At 51.9% G+C, this 22,923-nt stretch overlaps 1 protein-coding gene across 1 annotated transcript in view; it reads left to right on the top strand.

Annotated features, from left to right (window-relative positions):
- The window catches only part of NOS2 (nitric oxide synthase 2), a 35,527-nt gene extending 13,538 nt beyond the window's left edge, over nucleotides 1-21,989 (top strand). Inside the window, 18 exon segments of the mRNA XM_055401664.2 lie at nucleotides 712-886; nucleotides 980-1,081; nucleotides 5,579-5,773; nucleotides 6,782-6,864; nucleotides 7,618-7,762; nucleotides 8,615-8,719; nucleotides 9,889-9,938; nucleotides 10,290-10,464; nucleotides 11,242-11,374; nucleotides 12,504-12,582; nucleotides 13,593-13,774; nucleotides 15,375-15,538; nucleotides 17,062-17,269; nucleotides 18,076-18,163; nucleotides 18,634-18,755; nucleotides 19,071-19,219; nucleotides 20,397-20,591; nucleotides 21,397-21,989. Of these exon segments, the coding sequence (XP_055257639.2) occupies nucleotides 712-886; nucleotides 980-1,081; nucleotides 5,579-5,773; nucleotides 6,782-6,864; nucleotides 7,618-7,762; nucleotides 8,615-8,719; nucleotides 9,889-9,938; nucleotides 10,290-10,464; nucleotides 11,242-11,374; nucleotides 12,504-12,582; nucleotides 13,593-13,774; nucleotides 15,375-15,538; nucleotides 17,062-17,269; nucleotides 18,076-18,163; nucleotides 18,634-18,755; nucleotides 19,071-19,219; nucleotides 20,397-20,591; nucleotides 21,397-21,516 (2,470 nt within the window). The 3' untranslated portion in view covers nucleotides 21,517-21,989.
- The last annotated feature ends 934 nt before the right edge of the window (nucleotides 21,990-22,923 follow it).

Below are 22,923 nucleotides of genomic sequence, written 5' to 3'. Positions count from 1 at the left end.
CTCCTCAGCACATGAGATCATAGTTATCTTAGTTCCCCGACCAGGGATCCAACCTGAGTCCCCTGCATTGCAAGACAGATTCTTAACCAGTGGACCACAAGGGCAGTCCCATCACCTTGTCTTTATTTTCTCATTTATTTATTTGTTTACCTATTTATAGTCTGTAAGGTCTTTGAGAATTAGGGATCTTGTCTTTCTTGTTTAGCAATATATCCCCAACACCTAACAAGATGCCTAGCTCATAGTAGGTGTTCAATTACAAATATTTCTGGAGTGAATGAATATACAAGTAAAGGGTACTATTATCGTCACAGTAATCCCATGATTTATCTCTGCTTTGCTGGTGGGGATGCTGAGGCTCAGAGAGACTGAATATCTGACGGTCACACAGCCAGTAATCAGTCAGGCAGGACTTGAACCTAGGCTTTCTGACACTGGGATCCTTAATTGCTATGTTCCGTTGAGTCCTCAGCATTTAGCCCAGAGCCTGCCACTTACTTGATGCTTAATATGTTTGCTCGAATAATCTCATGAGTGAATGCATAATTAGCTACATGTTATGTCCAATTCACCTCTCCAGATGGGATGAACTTAGAGATCAGCACTTGAAAAGGTGTTTTCTTGGTTGACTCTTTTTCTGAAGCTTTTATTAGGGCGTGAGTGTGGGCCGCAGTGAAGGCTCCATTGCCACCAGCCCTGCCTCCCTGCCAGGTACGAATGGTTCCGGGAGCTGGAGCTCAAGTGGTATGCCCTGCCAGCTGTGGCCAATATGCTGCTCGAAGTGGGCGGCCTCGAGTTCCCAGGATGCCCCTTCAATGGGTGGTACATGGGCACGGAGATTGGAGTCCGGGACTTCTGCGATGTCCAGCGATATAACATCCTGGAGGTAATGAGGACCGTCCAACTGGGCCGGCTGGAGGTGCGGGCCTTCGGGTGGGGCCCCAGGGACCGACCCATCCCCATTTCTCTGCCTCTACAGGAAGTGGGCAGAAGGATGGGCCTGGAAACACACAAGCTGGCCTCACTCTGGAAGGACCGGGCTGTCGTTGAGATCAACATTGCTGTGCTCCACAGTTTCCAGGCATGTCTGCTATCTGTGGGTCTGAAGGTGCTCTGGTTAGAAGGTTATCTGGTCCAGCCGCTCATGTCATTCTTGATTTTCCCCTTACAGCTTTGCTCATTTATTCGTGCATCTAACAGTGTTGAATACCCAGCTTATGTCAGGTGCTGGGGGATACAGAGACAAGCCCTCTCAGGTCTTCTAGTGTAAACTTGAATGCTTCTAGCAACAGGCAACTCCTTACCTCTCAAGACTGGTCAATCCTGGAGTTTGAGCACTGAATCCTGTCCTCTCCCAATTTTCAAGGACTTTTATTCCTGAAAATCCTCCCCCTCTCATAGCAGCTGTCTCCTTATCCACTGGCTCATTTCCACTGATGACCAATAAGCTGTAATGATTCCCATCTCAAAGAGATAGATGACTAACTAGCCAAATACTCCCCCTAACCAGCTACTACCTTGTTTTTCTACTTCCATTTACAGCAAAACCGTTGATGTGCTAAGTTGCTTCAGTCGTGTCCGACTCTTTGTGACCCATGGATTGTAGCCCACCAGGCTCCTCTGTCCATGGGATTTCCCATGCAAGAATACTGGAGTGGGTTGCCATGCCCTCCTCCAGGGGATCTTCCCAACCCAGGGATAGAAGCCAGGTCTCCCGCATTGCAGGGGGATTCTTTACCATCTGAGCCACCAGGGAAGCCCCCAAACCATTGAAAGACCTCATATTACATTATCACCTCCCAGCTCCTCCAGTCAGGCTTTTATTCTCCACAGCTCTGCCAGTCACACTGGAATTATGGCTTTTATTCAAACTCTCTAAGATGGTCCGCACCCTAGGGCCTCTGCACTTGCTTTTCCCTCTGCCTGAAACTCTTGCCACAAATCATCCTATGATCAGCTGCTTCCCGTCAGCCAGGTCTCAATTATCACCTCCGTCAGAGCAGCCCTTTCTGACACCATGAAAATGGCACGCCCACCCCACCTTTATCCTGTCTCTTTCTCTTACTCCTTTAACCCTTTCTTTTCCTTCATAATCCTTATTAGATCCTGACATAGTCCATCTTTTTCTTTCTGTTCTTCTTTATGTATTTATTTTTGGCTGCACTGGGTCTTCATTGCTGTCCACAGGCTTTCCCTAGTTGCTGCGAGTGGAGGCTGCTCTCTAGTTGTGTGTGAGTTTCTCATCGCAGTGGCTTCTCTTGTGGAGCATGGACTCTACAGCACGTGGGCTTCAGTACTTGCAGCACATGGGCTCAGTAGTTGTGGTGCGTGGGCTTAGTTGCCCCGTGGCATGAGGGATCGTCCCGGATCAAGGATCGAACCCAAGTCTCCTGCATTGGCAGGTGGATTCTTAAACAGTGGACCACCAGAGAAGTCCATCTTCTTCTTTCTTTGTTTGCCCCAATAGAATATAAGCTCCATGTGGCAGGGACCTTGTCTCTCTCGTTCACTGCTCTACCCCCGGAGCCTGGAAGAGTGTCTGGCACATGGAGATGCTAAAAATGTATTCACTGGATGAAAGACCAGAGCCCACGTCCACATGAGCAGTGGTTACTCTTGCTTCCCTGTCTGGGCGGCAGCATCCACCACACACAGCAGGCTGGTTTCCGTGTGGGGTTGAGCCCTCTGGCCCATCTGCTGCTCTCTCTCATATAAACACTATCCTTGTGGGAAGGAGCCATGGGACATGTGAAGCTGTTATTGCCTTAGAAGCTGGGATCATCTCCACAAAGCTGGCAGATGTCCTGGAAGCCCGGCCACTGGGCTGAGAGTCATTCATTCATTCAGCGAAGTTTTGTTGTACATTTTTCATGTGTCAGGCACTAGGCCAGGCCAAGAATATGAGCAGTGAACAAAACAGACAGAAACGCTGACCTTGTGGAATGTAGTGGGGGCTGACTTTAAACACCCAGCAAATATATGTGATCACGCACTGTTCCCTAGGGCTGGTCACCCTATAGGCAGGCCAAGCTCACGCTGGACTGTGGGGAGTAGGGGGCATGGGGAAACTCTGAGACAAGAAAGGAAGAGCCCCCTGCGGCTGGCCCAGCTTGGGAAGGCCCCAAGGCTGTGGACCACACATCCTGACCCCGAGATCAGCTCTGACATTGGCAGGATGTGGATACGTCCCAGAAAATCTGCTGACCCTCAGCAGTCTCCTGACCACTGCTGACCGCGTCCCTCCACTGCTTGAGAGTCTCCAGGCAGGACTTCCCATGACCCTCCTTCTGGGTCAACTTCGAAAGACTTGGGTTCATTTCCTTATCTGTAAAACAGAGGTAATGGTACCTCCCTCACTAGGTTACAGTAAGAATGAAATGAAAACCAATGCAAAATGTTTGGCTGCACTCCCTGACCCCAGTGAATACTCAAAAAGCATTGGTTTTTTCTTTTCTGTTTTGTTTATGTGTTTGACTACATCCGGTCTTGGTTGCCGCACACGGGATCTTCAGTCTTCGTTGCAGCATGCAGGATCCTTTTCATTGCAGCTTGAGGAATCTTTTAGTTGCAGCATGTAGAATCTGTTAAATATTAATAGCTCCTCAACTAGGGATCAAACCTAGTCCCCTCTGCCTCCCACATTGAGAGCTCAGAGTCTTAGCTACTGGACCACCAGGGAAGTCCAGAATCAGTTTTGTTGTTATTATTATTTATTACTGTTGCAACCATTCTCACCACTATCACCATCAGCTCTCGAGCCTAAAACTGGTCTGGCATCCAGGAGCTGCTGTGTGAAAAGTGAAGTGTTAGTTGCTCAGTCGTGTCCGACTCTTTACCACCCTGTGGACTGTATGTAGTCCACCAGGCTCCTCCGTCCATGGGATTCTCCAGGCAAGAATACTGGAGTGGGTTGCCATGCCCTTCTCCAGGGTATCTTCCCAACCCAGGAATCGAACCTGGGTTTCTTGCACTGCAGGCAGATCCTTTACCGTCTGAGCCACCAGGGAAGCCCCCAGTTGCTGTGTATTTAAAAGTTTACAAGGCGTGGCTGGTCCTACTAGTCCCTCTACCAGTGGGATCCTCTCCTGCCTCCTGACCTGGTCTCAAGTAATGCCCGTCTGCTGCCTAACTTGTACCAGTCTTTCAAAACTCACCTCCTCCTGGGGCAGATTCATGTCAATGTATGGCAAAACCAATACAATAATGTAAAGTAATTAGCCTCCAATTAAATAAATTTTAAAAAAACTCACCTCCTCTTAGAAACTTGTCTCTAAAGAACTCACCTCCTCTTAGAAGCTATCTCTAAAGTCCATCTCTCCTCCAGGACCCTGTCTGAGCGTAGCCCTCCCTCAGCCCTCTGTCAGCACCTGCTCTGACCTCTGTCGTAGCTTCTGTCCGACCGTGTGAAACAGCTGAGGTCCTTCTGCCTCCCCCAGTTAGAACATGATCTAAGGCAGAAATGGGGCTGTGTCTTCCACCTCCATATGCAGTGCCTGGTAGATAGAAATAATAATAGCAGGTAACATTTACTGAGCATGATTTATGCTTTACTTGTTAACTATTTTAAGATTTTTAAAAATTATTTTTGGCTGCGGTGGGTCTTCGTTGTTGTGCACAGGCTTTCATCTGGTTGCAGCGAGTAGAGGCTACTCTGCTTGCAGTGCGTGGGCTTCTCATTACGGTAGCATGTCTTGTTTCAGAGCACGGGCTCTAGGGCACATGGGCTCAGTAGTTGCAGTGCATGGACTTAGCTGCCCCATGGAGGTGGGATCTTACTTCCCAGACTAGGGACTGAACCCGTGTTCACTCTGGCAGGCAGATTCTTAGTGACTGGGCCCCCAGGCATGTCCCTTATTTATTGCATCCTTTCAACAACATGATGATGTACCAACTGTTACCATCCCCATTTTACAGATGAGGAAACTGAGGTTAAGCAACTCAAGGTCACAGAGCTAATGAGAGCCCAAGGTTTGAACTACTCCACGAAACAAATGTCTCTTGACTGCATGAGTTGCTCCAGACGATGTGGCTGCTCTTATTGGATCATTCCAGGAAGGCTCAGGGCCCTTGGATTCTAATTTTAAGATGTGGGACATGGTGGTAATTTGCCTTCCATACGCTGTAGTTCCCCTGGGGCTTCAGCCCTCTTCAGAGATGTCTAGTTTCTTTTTGGCTGAGACAGCCACTTCTTTGGGAGGTGATTCCTGGAACTCTGCCAACAAGTGACAAAAAAGGCACTGTGGTTTGATTCAACAGCATCCAGAGAGCCATTTGCTGGGAGTCTGGGGAGAGTGTGAGCATGGCCTGAGAAGCTGGACACCGCCACCAGAGGGCCAAGGGCGGCAGCCTGTGGTCTGAGGGCTGACCACGGCTATTGTGCCTGCTTGGGCTCCTCAGAGGCTCTGGCTGTACTTGCATTTGGGTATTTATTTTCATCAGTGAGAGTGGGTCCAGGGGATTGCACTCCCTTTTTGCAGATTGCCAGGCCCTCCCATGGTCGATCCAGGAGCCCTGCAGCTCACTGGCCAGTCTCCTTACTCCTCTCATCAACTCGCCTTCTTGCCGCCTTCTGATTTAGAAGCAGAATGTGACCATCATGGACCACCACTCCGCTGCAGAGTCCTTCATGAAGTACATGCAGAATGAGTACCGCTCCCGAGGGGGCTGCCCGGCTGACTGGATTTGGCTGGTCCCCCCGATTTCTGGAAGCATCACCCCCGTGTTCCACCAGGAGATGTTAAATTACGTCCTGTCCCCTTTCTACTACTACCAGGTAAAAGAGGGGGCTTCCTCTTCTCTCTCGGGAACTCAGGGGTGGAGCCAGACTGTGTGTATCTGCACATGCACGTGTGTGTGTGTGTGTGTGTGTGTTTGCGTGTGCCTGTGTATGCTCACTAGTGCAGGACATACAGGGAAGAATCAGGGACACAGAGGCATATATGTGATGCTTTCTGGGCTTCACTCAAGGCTGCTTTTGTCCATTTCCACAGAGGTGAGAATGAAGGAAACACCTTTTGTTGCACCTTTAGTAGTGCAAGGCTCTGCGCGCCCATGTGCCTGCCTGCCTGCCTGGGAGGGGTGTAGACAGTCACAGAGCACTGTGGGGAGGAGCCTGGCTCCGTCACATACATCTGGGGTGATTCTCCCACTTCCTAGCTGTGTGATCTCAGGTAGGGCACTGCACCCATCTAAGCCCTGATTTTCTCATCTCTGAAAAGATGGGTATCAGCCCCATGATGGCAGAGGTGGTCAAGAATCCCATGAGCCAGTGCACGGACAGCTCAGCCCAGTGCCCTACCCAGAGTGCACTCAGGAACTGCCATCCAGTGAAACGGGCTCTTTTTTTTTTTGTCATAAAGGACCTTGGTTAGATTTAGGGAGGAGCTTCCTTGCTCTAAAGGTGAGAAGGAGGGTGACTGACTGCCCAGGACACTGTGGGCCTGTTGTCATATCACCTCCTTCTACTCTCAACAGCATCCCAGGTCAGACTATGCATTATATACAGTCTGTATAGGCTTCCTAGTGATGAGACATCAAAACGAAAGAGACATTTGGCCCCTCCTTCCAGGGGGACAGTTGAGTGAATCAGCTGATCTATGCCAGACAGGAGCTTCAAGTCTGAGGGAGACAGACAGATGCAGCCCTTCCCTTTGTGGCTTTCAGTGAAGGGGTGGGGACAGGGCCTACTTACCTCCCCACCCCCCCCAACTTACGAGGGGCTCTCCAAGCTGGAGCCGAGCCAGGGCCTGTCTTGCCCACATAACTGCCCTCTTTTCTGAAGGTGGAAGCCTGGAAAACCCATGTCTGGCAGGACAAGAGGCGGAGGCCCCAGAAAAGAGAGATTCGATTCAAAGTCTTGGTCAAGTAAGTGGGAGCGGTCAATGTTGACATCTGAATGGCAGCCCTTCCTTCTAGGCCTTGAAGGACAGGGAACAAAGAGGAAGGATTTGGAGGGCCTTCTCCAGTGGTTAGGACTCAGCGCTTCCACTGCGGGGTGCGTGGGTTTGATCCCTGCTGGGTGCGCTAAGATCCCACATGCCTCATGGCCAAAACACTAAAACATAAAACAGAAACAGCATTGGCACGAATCCAATAAAGACTTTAAAAATCTTTTTTAAAAAGCAAATTAAAACTATTTTAAAAAAGAGAGATAAAGTGTTTGGTTCCCAGATGTGCGTGCATGCTAAGTCACTTCAGTCATGTCCGACTCTTTGCGACCCTATGGACTGTAGCCTGCCAGGCTCCTCTGTCCGTGGAATTCTCCAGGCAGGAATACTGGAGTGGATTCCTCCATGCCTTCCTCCAGGGGATCTTCCTGATCCAGGGATCGAGCTTGTGTCTCATTATGTCTCCTGCATTGGCAGATGGGTTCTTTACCACAGGCACCACCAGACCCCAATTCCATGGGTCACCTACCTCCTCTGCCCCAGAGTTCTCTCTCCTCTATTTTCCCAAAGGACCTGAGTGGTGGGTTGAGCAGGGGAGGGGAGTGAGACAAGGTCCATAGCTGGTAAGAAACCTGGATTCTTTTCCCTCAACCTTCCCCGCTTTAAGTGCAGGGGCCCCGTCTTCCTTTTTGGAAGGCTGACTTGGCACCTACTCTGTCTGTCCCCACAGAGCTGTGTTCTTCGCCTCGGTGCTGATGCATAAGGCCATGGCATCCCGGGTCAGAGCCACGATCCTCTTTGCAACAGAGACGGGGAGATCGGAAACGCTGGCCCAGGACCTCGGGGCTTTGTTCAGCTGTGCCTTCAACCCCAAGGTAGCTGCCTCAGCCTGTGTGTGGGGAAGTTTGGGACGATTTACAATGATTGCTCTGCTCCTGGATAACCCTGAGCCTCAGGATGTACTTTGCAACTCTGTGATAGAAGGAGAGATATGTGTCCTGGGATTCCCAACTAACCCAGTAGATAAGCTTTTCATAGTGTTCCAGGAAACACAGTTTGAGAAACATGTTCCTAATGATGCCAAGTCTCCATATACATGAGCTGTTCCAGAGGAATTTTATTCACATTTGCAGAGCACCTCCTGTACGGGGTGCGGGGCTAAAGGCGAAGGACGCAGAGAATGGATAAGATGCAGAGAAAAAAAACGAAACCGCTAAGGGTGACTCATTCCTTCTAGCAGTGTTGGATTTGAGCCTCCATCGCTGAAGTCACGGAAGGAATCCTGGGTTAGGCTGGCCTGGGTAGAAACCCGAGGCCCTGACGTATTTCACCTGAGATTTGCTTCAGGCAAAGCGTTTGTGTTCCCAAGATGCCAACGGAGTTGAGCAATTTTGTGACCTGCTCATCCTGTTTTTGTGAAAAATATGTCCACATTCTCAGAATCATAAATAGCGGTGGAAGTGGTAAGACGTGATGTGGGACACGGAGTGGTTTGGAGGCAGACCCCCCAGGGCTGGCTGATGGGCTAGCCATGGGAGAATCAAAACCGAGGACGCTGTGTGCAAATAGGTTCGGTTGTCAGGGACTTGTTAAGTCCTTATCGCCTCTGTGCCAGGCACCAGGAGACAGAGCCAATGACGGGGACCCAAGCGCTGGATGCCTGGGGAGGGTGTGGAGGGAGTCAGCCTGGGAAGCGAGGGCTGACGTCCACCCTGGGTGCTGTGCAGGTTCTCTGCATGGATCAGTACCGGCTGAGTCAACTGGAAGAGGAACAGCTGCTGCTGGTGGTGAGCAGCACTTTTGGCAACGGAGACTCCCCCGGCAACGGAGAGGTGGGTGGCCCAGGGCCCAGGGCCAAGGGGTCTAGGGGCTGGTAAGGGCCCGAAAGGACCAAGGAAAGGACCTGGGGACTCAACATGTCCTAAGGAGGGCATTTGGGAGTGAGAGCTCCGATCACTCTGGGTTGCCCTAAAGTTAGCCATCAGCCTTCCTCCTTCATAATTACCGGTGTATACTTGAGCCGCCAAGCCTATGACATGCCTAATATATTTCAGTAAATTGACCTGCCTTTTTAAATTCAAAAATTCATTTTTAGAGGAAACTATATCAGTCTCACAAATAGAAAGCCAGCAAAGATAAGTACTTGTAAATCCAAGTAAATCCAATGAAAGTCAAACAGTTATTGAATTTTAGCCAGATACTGTTGCCTAATCATGGCTTACTTTGTTCTTCAAAAAGAGTAATAAGCAAGTATTAGAGAAGTGTTCAGTCTCCATTGGCAGTGATCTGAGATTTTTTCCTAGTGTTCAGGACAAGAAAATAAAATAATTGAAACAGGAGTAACTATTTAAAAATTATAGAAAAAAGAATATTTTCCTACCATGTGATCTGACACTATTTTCCATCTGAAGTTATCTTGGAAAAAAAAAACAAAAGAAAGTGAAAATGTTAGTTGCTCAGTCATGTCTGAGTGTTTGCGACCCCGATGGACTATAGCCTGCCAGACTCCTTGTCCATGGAATTCTCCAGGCAAGAATACTGGAGTGGGTAACCATTCCCTTCCTGGCCCAGGGGTCAAACCCAGGTCTCCCACATTGCAGGCAGGTTCTTTACCACTGTGCCCCCTGGGAAGTTATCTTGAGTTTCTGGGAAATCAGGGTTATTTCAGAGAATATGGGACCAGTTGTCAATCTGACAAGAAGAAAGGCTCAGGTCCCATCAGGAGACCCTCTGGAGATACCCTGCTATTAGACAGCACCCCTCCTGCCAAGGCTGGGCTCTCCTGGGTCCCCCATCAAAGGTCAGGCCCCCATGAGTTGCTGAGGCTGAAATTGTCCCCGAGTCCCAGCCAGATAGATGGTCCACATAAACCAACTTCCATGTGAGGATCTTGGACTTTGTCCTGCCAGATCTGGTCAGTTTTCAAATGAGCCACTGGATGACTAGGAAAAGCAGTGCTCTCATTAATCGTGTCCTGACACATCTATGATTCTCTTTCTAGAAACTGAAGAAGTCCCTCTTTATGCTGAAAGAACTCACCAACAAGTTCCGGTAATGCCCTTCCCCGCTCCCAGACTCTGGGTTCCATCTGACAATGGAGCTGGGGATGTACAGGAGGGGGATTTCTCTGGGACGTCCAGGCCCAAAGAGAGCCTGTCCTCGGGGTGTCGTGGGTCAAATCAGGAAAACCAAGTACCTTTCTCGGGTCTGCAGGCCACGGGTGGGGTTTGTCTTGGGAGTTGACAAGGTTCGGCAGTCAGGGAAGACAGGAAGGGGATGCATGCCCTAGTGATCCTTGCCCAGCTGGCATGAACATGTCCGGGGGCTGGCCTATGGCTTGTTGGCCCTGGGGCAGGTGGTGGGTCGGCTCACCCAGGCTCCATGCGTGTCCTCCTCCGGCAGGTACGCCGTGTTTGGCCTTGGCTCCAGCATGTACCCTCAGTTCTGCGCCTTTGCTCATGACATCGACCAGAAGTTGTCCCAGCTGGGGGCTTCTCAGCTTGCCCCAACCGGGGAAGGGGATGAACTCAGTGGGCAGGAGGAGGCCTTCCGCAGCTGGGCCGTGCAAACCTTCAAGGTTAGTTCACAGCTGGGAGCTGCCCCCCAACATGGGCAGGGAGGCTGTGGTGTGCTTGTGCCCCAGACATCCTGGGGGTCACCACCCCGATTGAGCCCTGGAGGCATGGTCCCAGTGTGGGCAGGGTCACAGATTGGAGGACTTAGGTCACTGCTGCACCCCAACAGCCCCCAGAAGAGCCCCACTGAGACATGTGTCCCCCAGGTGGGAGAAGGTGATTAAGTTGCTTCCCTGCCCTCGGGGAGCTATGGTTTAAGATCTTTCCCCGCTCTGATTATCCAGGTCACCTCCTGACATCCTTGTCTCATTTCAGTGTTCCATCCACAGAGAACTTGGAGACAGGGCTATCTCAGTAGGTCTTTAGGGCCTGTGGCTTGACCCCACTGACTAAGAAAACTCACTGAAGCAAAGTCTTTCACCCCGCAGTGGGGCTTAGGCGCACCAGCTTGAGAGGGGCCAGCATGATTCCCAAGCCCCGGTCTTCTCCACACAATTCCACATCAGGAAAATGGGAGCAACCAAACCTGTCTCATGGTGTGGGCATGCAGATAAAAGGAGATGCTGTCGTTACTATTAGTATTCGTAATAGCAGCAACAACTACTCTGTGCTAGGACCAGCCACTTTATGCAGTCTTCATAATAGCCCTACCAGATAAGTGTCCTTAGTAATTAAAGCACTCAGCTCAGTTGTAAGGAACATGGTAGCCCCGGGGTTGGTGATGCTGCTGATGATGACAGGAATGGTTATTAACACTGGTCTGTTCCATCTTTGTCCAGGCCGCCTGTGAGACGTTTGATGTCAGTGGCAAGCACCACATTGAGATCCCCAAGCTCTATACTTCCAATGTGACCTGGGACCCACACCACTACAGGCTCGTGCAGGACTCAGAGCCTCTGGACCTCAACAAAGGTACTGCTTCCCTGTACCACGCGGAGCTTGTTTACTCTTCCTGCAGGGGTGGGCGTGTCTGAGTCCTGAGCCTATGGTCAAGGAGAACACTGTGTGTGTGTGTGTGTGTGTGTGTGTGTGTGTGTTTGTGTATCTGCATGTGTGTGTTAGTTGCTCAGTCATGTCTAACTCTTTGCAACCCCCTGGACTATAGCCTGTCCAGCCCTTCTGTCCATGGGATTCTCCAGGCAAGAATACTGGAATGGGTTACCATGCCATCCTCTGGGGGATCTTCCCAACCCAGGGATCGAACCCAGATCTCTTGTGTCTCCTTCATTGGTGGATGGATTCTTTACCACTGTGCCACCTGGGAAGCCCAAGGAAACCACTAGGACCCTCTGAATGGAGGCAGTTAGTCTAGGGCTACCAGGCGTCTCTCTCTCATTGGGTCCAAGTGTCTGTAGGGATGAGACTAAGGGCTTGTCTGGACTCTGAGGAAGGGTATCCAGAAGGGAACCCTGGAAGGGTGGTGGAAAGAGAAGGATGCTCTCGTGTGCTGGACACTGTGCTGGGCTCTTTGTCCAGCTGCTCTAAGTGATCTCTGACACTCAGCCCAAGGGAAAGCACAGGCAGAGAAGCTGAAGTTCAGGGAGTTGCGACAAGTTGCCAGCACGAGGCCAAGCTGGGATTTGGGCCCCAGCCTTCCAGCTCCTTTGGACATTTTGCAGAGGCAATTCCAGGCTGTGGTCCAGGAACTCTGGATGGCCCCTATTGATGCTGTGCTCCCATGATTCCCCTTGTACCACAACTGCAGTGGTCCTGCAGGTTTCTGCATGTTTAGGATATCCTCAGCTCCAACTATGCTCTCCTGTGGATCCCAAGCCATGGGATGCTCTAGAAATCCTCATACTGAGGGCATCTAAATTACATTTCCCAGCACCTAGCAGCAGCACAGGCACCTTCTGTCAGACCAAGGGTCTTTATTTGTGATTGAGAAACAGTGGGGGAAAAAAAGGCAGGGAAGGAAAACCCCAGCACATCACCGTGAGACACCCAGGGGAATGTTGGGTGTAATTGACTCAGCATGTGGAGGCTGCCCCACCAACTCTTACGAGCCACGTCGCCACTTCACCGTCTCTCTATTCCACAGCCCTGAGCGGTATGCACGCCAAGCATGTGTTCACCATGAGGCTCAAATCGCAGCAGAATCTGCAGAGTCCAAAATCCAGGTAGAGCAGAAGACAGGACTTCCAGGGTGAAATTCCACAGATTTTACTTACTTATTTATTTTTGGCTGTGTTAGCTTTCTCTAGTTGTGGTCTGCGGGGGCTGCTCTCTAGTTTTGGAGCACAAGTGGAGCACAGGCTCTAGGGTGCACGGGCTTTGATAGTTACTGCGCACGGGCTTAGACACTCTGAGGCATATAGGATCTTCCTGGACCAGGGATTGGATCCATGCCTTCTGCGTTGGCAGGTGTATTCTTTACCACTGGACCACCAGGGAGGTCCCCACATTATTTTAATCAAGGGAAGAACAGAGTAAGTCAGTCTTTGAAAGAAGAAAACAGAAGTGTCCGCTGGCCTGAGCTACAGTGCTGTTGGTAGGACCAGTTAAACTGCTCACCCCTGTGGCCACCAGCGCCTTCACATCAGGTCTCCATTAACCACAGGCCAGTTTTCCAGCTTGGGAATCAGGCACCTGCTTCACTTCCTGTCCTTTGTGATTTAATTATTTCACCAAAAAAAGGAGGGCAAGAGAAACTCAGACCTTTGGCTCTTTCTTAAGAAATTTCAGAAGTTTTGACAGGGCAGGACTTCTCCCCCCGGGCAGCCAGTGTTGTGGATTCTCCGTAGGTTTATCTGTGCTGTCCTTCCATTCATTAGCAAAACTGGGCTGTGTTCTAATAAGAACCAGGTTTGTGCTGACGCTAGGAAAGGTTTGTCCCGATACCCATGTGTCTCCCAGTGACATGCTTTCTTTAGGCAGTCTGTGGCCAAGCTCTCATGGAGGGTGGCATGGGAGGGGTACTGCCCACCCTCTTCCCACGGAGAAGCCACGGTCCCCATCAGCCCCCAGCCCTCTTGAGCACCCCAGCCCTGGGATGTCAGCAACCTGTGTTCATGGAACCAGGCAGGAACATGAAAGGAGGGCATGTTTCCTGGGGAAGCTGGCCCACCCATCAGGGAGCATGGGAGGAAATCCTGGTGGCATCATCAGAGGCTTCTTTTTCCTTCTCCAGCCGCACCACCCTCCTGGTAGAACTCTCCTGTGAGGGCAGCCAAGCTCCAAGTTACCTGCCGGGAGAGCACCTCGGAGTTTTCCCATGCAACCAGCCGGCCCTGGTCCAAGGCATCCTTGAGCGAATAGTGGATGGCCCTGCCCCGCACCAGCCCATGTGCCTGGAGACCCTCTGTGAGAATGGTGAGCCTTCTGCAGGGGACCCTGGCTGAGGCGACCTCAGCATCCTCCCTCCAGCCCCCCGGCTCCACTGATGGGTTGGGCTGCAAACACTCATCTAGTGTTGTCCTTCTGGCTGAGTAGGGGGCTCCTGAAGCCTGCCCCAAAGCAAATAGTTCTGGACTATTTATTCTGGGCTATATATTCTGGACTGTAATAGTTCCAGTGAGAAGGGATTCTTCCTTGAACTATCTTCCCAACACCAGAGGCTGGGCTGTCTTTCTCCTTCATCCGTTTCCTTAACTGGCCACTTCTGTTGATTGATTCATTTTTCCATCGAAATTTTAACCATTCACATCTATATACCAGGGGCTTCCCAGGTGGCTCAGCAGTAAAGAATCTGCCTGCAATGCAGGAGACGCAGGTTCAATCCCTGGGTCAGGAAGATCCCCTGGAGAAGGAAGTGGCAATCCACTCCAGTATTCTTGCCTGAGAAATCCCATGGAACAGAGGAACCTGGTGGGGTACAGTCCATCAGGTTGCAAGAGTCGGACACAACTTAGCAACTAAACTATCACCACCACCATCTGTATAGAAAGAAAGAAGGAAAGTGAAGTTGCTCAGTCATGTCTGACTCTTTGTGACCCGTGGACTACAGCCTACCAGGCTCCTCTGTCCATTGGATTCTCCAGGCAAGAATACTGGAGTGGGTTGCCATTCCCTTCTCCAGGGGATCTTCCTGATCCAGGGATCGAACCAAGGTCTCCCGCATTGCAGGCAGATGCCTTACCCTCTGAGCTCCCAGGGAAGCCCAATACCATCTGTATACCAGGCTACAAAACATCTATATCCTGGGCTATGTGTGTATGTGTGCTAAGTGACTTCAGTTGTGTCTGACTCTTTGTGACCCTATGGACTTTAGCCCATCAGGCTCCTTTGTCCATGGGATTTTCCAGGCAAGAATACTGGAGTGGGTTGCCATATCCTCCTCCAGAGGATTTTCCTGACCCAGGGATTGATCCCGTGTCTCCTGCATTGCAGGCGGATTCTTTATCATTTGAGCCACCAGGGAAGCCCCCACCTGGGCTATATACCTGTGCTAAAATGAATGAGACTTCATGTCTGCCCTCAGAAAACCTATTACTTAGTGCAGGAAGCAGATATAATAATTACTATTATAATAATAAAAGTTGCAGCCACCACAGGATAGGAAAAGGCTTTTCTCTAAATGAACAACTCACCTACCTAGGGTGTACATCAGCCTTTGGTGAAGTTAGTCACTCTGAGTCTGCAGTTCACCTGTGTATGTACTGCTGAAGTTCAAGTCCATGCCAGAGAGGGACTGGACTCTGGTGCGTGGTTAGTTTTGCAGGATTGTATCTTCTTGGGTGCACTTTGGGGGGCTATTGATCAGCCTTTCCTAGCAGTCCTATCTCTGAGCACCGTCCACCTGCACTTGAGTTGGGCATGTGAGCCCTTTTACTGTTCCTTGAACCAGGATTTCAGTGTCTTCTCTCCCCCTGCAGCTGGAGGGTGGAGGATGTCTGTCCCAGAGGCCTTATCACTCTTTGGGAAACCTAAATGGGGCCGCTTTCCTATCCTGTCTCCTTTCTTCCCTCTTCAGGCAGCTACTGGGTCAAGGACAAGCGACTGCCACCTTGCTCACTCAGCCAGGCTCTCACCTATTTCCTGGACATCACCACCCCACCAACCCAGCTGCTGCTCCGAAAGCTGGCCCAGCTGGCCACAGAAGAGGCTGAGAGGCAGAGGCTGGAGACCCTATGCCAGGTGAAGTTCGGGGCTGGTGGGCGAGGCTGGGGCAGGGTCCCAGAGTGAAGGGGAGCCTGAGCCTAGAGCTGGTTTTTAAGCTTCAAGAGAATCCACCCCAACTTCCCAAAGTGTGACTTGTCAAAGGCTGGTGGGAAGTCACGCATCCTCTTCCATCCCATTTCTAGGACATAGTTGCACTGAGTGAACTGAGTTTTTTGAATGTCTGCAGGATGCAACCTAAGTGCCCTTCCTCAGAAATTAGCTAGAAAAGGAGAACCATTCTCTCTTGTATTCCCCACACCTGGAAGAAGCCTGGAACTCAGGAAGTGTTGGAGGAGGGATGGTGTGGATGAATGGACATGGTAACAAATGTGTGGTAGTTGAATTAATAAATGAATGAAAGGATGCATTAACTCACAGGAAACTTTCTAGGCCCAAGTCTTTGCAAAGGCACTTCCAACCCAGGGATCGAACCCAGGTCTCCCACATTGCAGGTGGATTCTTTACCAGCTAAGCCACAAGGGAAGCCCAAAGAATACTGGAGTGGGTAGCCTCTTCCTTCTCCAGCAGATCTTCCTGGCCCAGGAATCAAACTGGGGTCTCCTGCATTGCAGATGGATTCTTTACCATTTGAGTTGCCAGGGAAACCCTTTGCAAAGGCACTGGATATCATTATTACCGTCACCATTGTCTCTAATTATCTTGATTCCAGTCACCTCCACTGCCATTATCCTGTGGCTGCACTACACTAACTTGGCACACATTTTCTCACTTAATTCTCACAACATCTCCACGAGGTAGGTGATGCTGCCCTCACTCCACAAAGGTTAAGTAGTGGGGACAAGAGCCCACAAATAGTAAGAGCCTTCAGGCAAGGTTTGAACCCAGGTCTGTATGATTCCAAGTGTGTTAGTCGCTCAGTTGTGTCTTACTCTTTGTGACCCAGAGGACTGTAGCCCGCCAGGCTCCTCTGACCATGGAGTTCTCCAGGCAAGAATACTGGAGTGGGTTGCCATTTCCTTCTCCAGGATATGATTCCAAAGCTCTCCCCTAAATTAGGTTATGATAAAAATTTGACTGCTGCCCACCAGTTGTTGACAGTAAGGTTCTAAGCACACAAGTTAGAGAAATGCTACTCCTCGCCAGGGCTTCCCTGGTGGCTCAGAGGTTAAAGCGTCTGCCTCCAATGCGGGAGACCCGGGTTTGATCCCTGGGTCGGGAAGATCCCCTGGAGAAGGAAATGGTAACCCACTCCAGTATTCTTGCCTGGAGAATCCCATGGACGGAGAATCCCATGGACGGAGAAGCCTGGTAGGCTACAGTCCACGGGGTCGCAAAGAGTCGGACACGACTGAGCAGCTGAACTGATGAACGGAACTCCTCGCCAGCTTAGTGTTTCCAGCACCATGGACAGCGCCTAGTTCTTTGAAATATTTGCTGTGGGAATGAATGAGTGAGTGAATGAATCGTGGATTGTGACAGCCCCTTCCCTCCGTGTGGAGCAAGCTCCTGGAGACACTCACATTGCCCTTGGCTTTCAGCCCTCAGATTACAACAAGTGGAAGTTCACCAACAGCCCCACATTCCTGGAGGTGCTGGAGGAGTTCCCGTCCCTGCGGGTGTCTGCCAGCTTCCTGCTCTCCCAGCTCCCTATTCTGAAGCCCCGGTACTACTCCATCAGCTCCTCCAGGGACCTCACACCCACGGAGATCCACCTCACTGTGGCTGTGCTCACGTACCGCACCCGAGGTGAGACTGGGGTTGGGGCTGTGGAGCAGCTCAAGTCTGCTACTTACTGGGCAGCCGTTCAACACCTCTGAGCTTTGATCTCCTCATCATTAAACTCTCATCTTCCAGACCTGTTAACAGTGGAGGGAGGAGTATGGGAGAGATCACTATGAACCAGGCACCGAGCTAACTTCTTTGTAGATGTGATCTGAGAAGCACATTCACATGGTTTCTGAAAACCAGGCAGAGACCCTCTTTGCTCTGCTAAAGAACATTTGCAGGAGACCTGGATTCCATCCCTGGGTTGGGAGGATACTCTGGAGAAGGGAACAGCTACCCACTCCAGTATTCTTGCCTGGAGAATTCCATGGACAAAGGAGCCTGGCAGGTTACAATTACAATCCATGGCGTCGCAAAGAGTCAAACAAACCTGAGCGACTTTCACTCAAAGAACATCTGCAGAGGCCAGGCCTCAGTCCTCGGACCAGGGGAGGGGAGGCAGGTGCACATCCTGTGACAGCAGGATTCCACCCTGAGGGAAACCAACAGGACTTCTTGGTAGGAGCACTGGAGTAGGAGTTAGGGAAGCTGAGTTGTGACCTGATTCTACTGTTGCCTGAGGGACCTTGTACAAGTCACCTTCCCTCTCTGAGGCTCAGCTTCTGCAGTGAGAGAGCCTCACCTGCTCTTTGAGTCCCTTTCAGCTTTTGCCGACTCTGGGCACATAGAGAGTAGAGCTTGCCTGAGCGGGCCGTTCAGGGAGGCCACTGAAAGCGTCATGCACAGGTGGCGGGGGCCACGTTGGTCAGTGTGTGCTGTCCTTGCAGATGGCCAAGGTCCCCTGCACCATGGCGTCTGCAGCACGTGGCTCAGCAGCTTGAAGCCCCAAGACCCGGTGCCCTGCTTTGTGCGAAGGTAGGCAGTCCCTCCACTGTGTCTACTGTGGGACCACTGTCCCCGGGGAATATTGGGTTGAAAGGAAGGCTTCTGGGGTTTAGATGCCACTCTGGGTCTATTGGCCTCTAAAGAAGGCACTGGGGTCATCACACTGGGCCTCTCCATTCTAACCCCTAGTGATAGAGCACAGCCAGGTCTCTAGCAGGGACAGAGGTTGACAGCGGTGGTGGGCTCAGAACAACAAGGCTCAGCCTTTTTCCCATAGGACCCCAGGGTGAGGTGATGGTGAATGTAGTTCACCGGGATGGGGGACGTGAAAGAGCCTGCCGGACTTGGGAAATCAAATTTGAGCTTGTTGTCTCCACTGCAACCCCCTGCCCCTCAACACTACTGCCTCCACCACACCCCGTTCCTGTGCCCCTGTCCTGTGTGTGTGCACTGGACCCAGAGTGTCTGAGGACAGGACCTCCTTCCTTCTGTCCCCTCAGTGCCAGCGGCTTCCAGCTTCCGGAGGACCGCTCCCGTCCTTGCATCCTCATCGGACCCGGCACGGGCATCGCCCCCTTCCGCAGTTTCTGGCAGCAGCGGCTCCATGAGGCTGAGCACAAAGGTATAACTGGAGTGCTCCCGGGGATGGGGAGGAGTGGTGCCCAGCGCCTTCCTGGGAGTAAAACTGTAACTGTAACCATCCCACAGACATTTCCTGGCCCCTCTCCCAAGTTTACCTCAGCCTGTGTGGAAAAATTATATGAATGCCCTGGGCCTCAGTTTCCTAATCTGTAAAATAGGCACAGTACTGTTTTAGATAGGATGTAGCGATGAAATGGGATTCCAGTTGGGCGCCCAGCTCAGCCAGCCTTGCAGCATGGTCCGCCTGCCCTCTGCTGGCCACCCTGGTAACTGCAACCTGCTCTGGGTCTTGCAGGGCTCCAGGGCGGCCGCATGACCCTGGTGTTTGGGTGCCGCCGCCCGGAAGAGGACCACCTCTACTGGGAGGAGATGCTGGAGATGGCCCGCAAGGGGGTGCTGCACGAGGTGCACACAGCCTATTCCCGCTTGCCTGACCAACCCAAGGTAAATGCCACAACTGCTCGTGTTGAAAGGGTGAAGCATTAAAAGAACAGTCTATAGTGGGTGTCTGGCTCCCCACGAGCCCCTTACTTCTGTGAGCCTTCACCTCCTCAGCTCCAAAATAGAGGCAGGGGACTTGCCTGGTGGTCTAGGGGATGAGACTCCGTGCTCCCAATGCAGGGGACCGAGTTCGATCCCTCGTCAGGAAGATCATGCATCATGCAACTAAAGATCCTGCATGCCGAAACAAAGACCCAGTGCAGCCAAATAAATAAATATTTAAAAATAAAATGGAAGCAATTATGCAGTCACCAAAGCGGTGCTGTGAAGCGACTGATAGAATGTTCACTCTTCCAGGAGAAGAGACAGGTCCCGAGACAGTCAGGGCTAAGTCAGGGTCATGGATGGGTTCATCCCCAGTGCCCAGCCTGCTGAAGGCTCCCCGCTCTTGATGTACAACTGTTGGGTGGGTGGTGGTCCAGGTCAGCTTCATGCTCAGGCACCACAAGGCTGGATGGTGGCTGCTGTTCCCTGAATGGCCTGCTGACCCGCTCTGCTGCCCCAGTGGGCACTTTGCCCCAAGAGTCTGAGCAGTCAGAACAGTCTCTTGGCTCAGCCTTTGTGAACTTGTCCCATTGGACCCCTCCCAACCTGGTACGGGCCTCCGTGCCTGGTGACGTCTCTGTGCCTGGTGGCATCACTTGTATGAAGCAAGAGCAGAGAGTCCCCAATTGACTCCAGGACTTCTGAATATCTGGGGAACCCTGCTGTGAATTATAAGGAGGGTCCTCTGGACAGTCTGCGCTGAGAAGCTCCCTTTTCTGGGGTGTAAGCAGATGGGCCTCAGAGCCCTGGGCAGGGCAAGTGGCTTGATTGATGCCTCTTTGAAGTGTGCTAAATTCAGAGCAGGTGTGCTAAATCTGGGAGCGCCACTGGAGGTCAGCTCCTCAAGGGCAGGGCTGTGGCCGGTGTTCACCTCTCCAGCCCCAGCCCAGGCCTGGGCCAGGCAGGGCGCCAGTGCACCTCCTCATCTCGACCTCGATTGTCCCCGTGCAAGGCCTTGGCCGGGAGGGTGCTCACCCCACGGCCCCTTGTGCCCCCTCCCCGTGGCCAGGAGGCCTGACCGCAGCCTTTGCCCTCAACAGCGGGGGCCTGGACCCACCATCTCCTCTGGTTTCAGGTCTATGTTCAAGACATCCTGCGGCAGCGGCTGGCGGGTGAGGTGCTTCGCGTGCTCCATGAGGAGCAAGGCCACCTCTATGTCTGCGGGGACGTGCGCATGGCCCGGGACGTGGCCCACACCCTGAAGCAGCTGGTGGCTACCGCACTGAGCCTGAATGAGGAGCAGGTGGAGGACTATTTCTTCCAGCTCAAGGTAGGGCCGCTGGTGGTGTGTGAGCTCGGGATGCAGGTCACAGGCACGGGCCTGGAAGCAGGGACCAGGGAACTCAGGCTCAGACTGAACCCAAAGGAATCCTAGAGAGGGTGGGAGGTCAGAGCTGGTGATCTGTTAGAAGGCCTGACTGTCCATCCTGATCTGGTTGCTCAGTTGGACAAAGGCAAACGTGTTGATTTTCTTCAAGACACTCAGAGCCCCTAACATGCTGCTGTGCATCAAAGAGCTTGAAAACTGGGAGAAAGTGCACAGCATTTCCCAACCATATTTATCTCAGAGCCCACAGTTTCTGGAGCCCTGTGGGACAAGCACAGTGCAGGCTTTGTTATTGTTCAGTCGCTCAGTCGTGTCCGACTCTTTGCGACCCGGTGGACTACAGCACGCCAGGCTTTTCTGTCCACCATCTCCCGGAGCTTGCTCAAACTCATGTTCATTGAGTCAGTGATGCCATGCAATCATCTCATCCTCTGTCATCCCCTTCTCCTCCTGCCTTCTATCTTTCCCGGCATCAGGGTCTTTTCCAATGAACAGGCTTTAATGGCCGTCACAAAGCTTGGGGAGATGTTTTGTGGTCCACACCAGAGTGGGTGCTCATGGGAGTTACCGAGTCTTAAGTGAGATTCAGATCTAATCTAAGCATGGCAATTGGGAAGGCAAATAGTTCATGAGTGTGATGGGGAAACCAGGGAACCCTGGGGGCTTGTCCCAGCCTGGACCTGCTGAGTGAGAGGGGGCTGCACCAACAGAGCTGATAGTAATCCGTGGCCTCTGTTTTCCCTTAAAGAGCCAGAAGCGCTATCATGAAGACATCTTTGGTGCTGTATTTCCCTACGAGATGAAAAAGGATGGGGCAGCAGGGCTGCCCAGCGATCCCAATGCTCCAGGCGCCCACAGGAGAAGTTAAAGCTGCTGCCATGGAGCTTAATGATGACACCCACTCTCGATTATCTGAGGTCACAGGACTGGGGAGATTGGAGGGAGATTATATCCCCAAGCTTCACATCTTATTTCCCCATCTCCTTCCCTCTCAAACCCTTTACTTGACCTGCTACCAAGTAGCAGCCTTGGAGACAGAGTGGAACCTTTTGTCTCTCTTGAGTCCCTGCTCCAGGGTGATGGAGAGACAGGCCTCCCTGGTTCCTTGGAGACTAAATCCGCAGTGCCATGTCTGGCCAGTGGGTGAGAAAGATGAAACTTCCTTTATTGCACCACTTGGAGTGACCACTAGGAGGCGCTGTCACACCACTCTGTATTTAGCTGCCCATGTACAGTTATTTATACCTCTGTATTTAAAACAAGCAAACCCCAGTCTGCCTCTTGGGCCTTCTTTGTATGATTCCATGATGGAGATATTTATACGAAATACATTTTATTTTAACCACACTGTATATGTATGTGTGTTTTTTAAGGAAAGCAGCCTTAAGCTGTACAGAGTTAGGGTTGGCGGGGTGGTGGTGGGGTTGCCACAGCTTGGACAAAAATCCCCCACAAAGGGACATACCAGCTTGGCTACGTTTCTTCTCTGAAATGCCCACTGGGCCTGTGGGCAGCACATCTGAAAACCTGTGATGGAGGCAAGGAAGCACAGGCTGGCCTGAGGGCGCCAGCTGAGCCCTACACAGGAAGCATCACACACGGGGTGTCGCGGAAACGCCAGCTGCCAGTCCTTTAGTGAAGGCCTGCCCCTCAGCCCTGTCTCGGGAGTCACCGCTTTCTGCTCTGGGGCTGCCTGTTTCATGACAGTTTGGCCAATAATGATTTGGCCCCTGGTCGACAACGCAGGTGAGGCTGGGCTATGTGTCAAGGACTTGATGGTGAGTGAAGGACACACGTCTTCCACGGGGGAGGCTTCTTCAGGGACTGAGCCCGGGGGGAACAAGGAAGGAACTCAGCCAGGGGCTAAGTGGAGGGTTGGCTAAATCTGGCTCCCAGCCTAGGTTTGGACTCGTTTCCTTGGCTCCTTGGCTCCCTTCTCCCCTCCCCAACTCCTGCTCAGGTGGGGTGGCTGGAGGGTGGGGAGGAGGAGAAGGGGCACGCCACCACAGTCCTAGCGATGCATCTGTCCAGCGTGGTCAAGGACAGTCCCCTGGGCCAGCGCCTCTGCCACTCCAGTGAGCAGGGGACCACCTGGGCTCTTGTTCCATCACAGACTGAGGAGGTCTGCAGCAGAGCCTGGATTCTGTGTTTCTAAGGAGCCCCCAGGTACTGCTGGTCCAAGCCCACCCTGCTTCCCTAGGACTGGATTGTTGGAGTTAGCAGGATGTGCTGGCGTCATGGGGACACAGAGCCGGGTCCCCCTGGCACTGGCTCT

The sequence above is a fragment of the Moschus berezovskii genome, chromosome 20 (assembly GCF_049115385.1).
Source record: "Moschus berezovskii isolate FMDL1 chromosome 20, NW_MosBer_1.0, whole genome shotgun sequence".
Taxonomy (NCBI): Eukaryota; Metazoa; Chordata; class Mammalia; order Artiodactyla; family Moschidae; genus Moschus; species Moschus berezovskii.
Note: the sequence above shows the minus strand (reverse complement) of the source record. Positions and strands in the feature narration are given on the sequence as shown.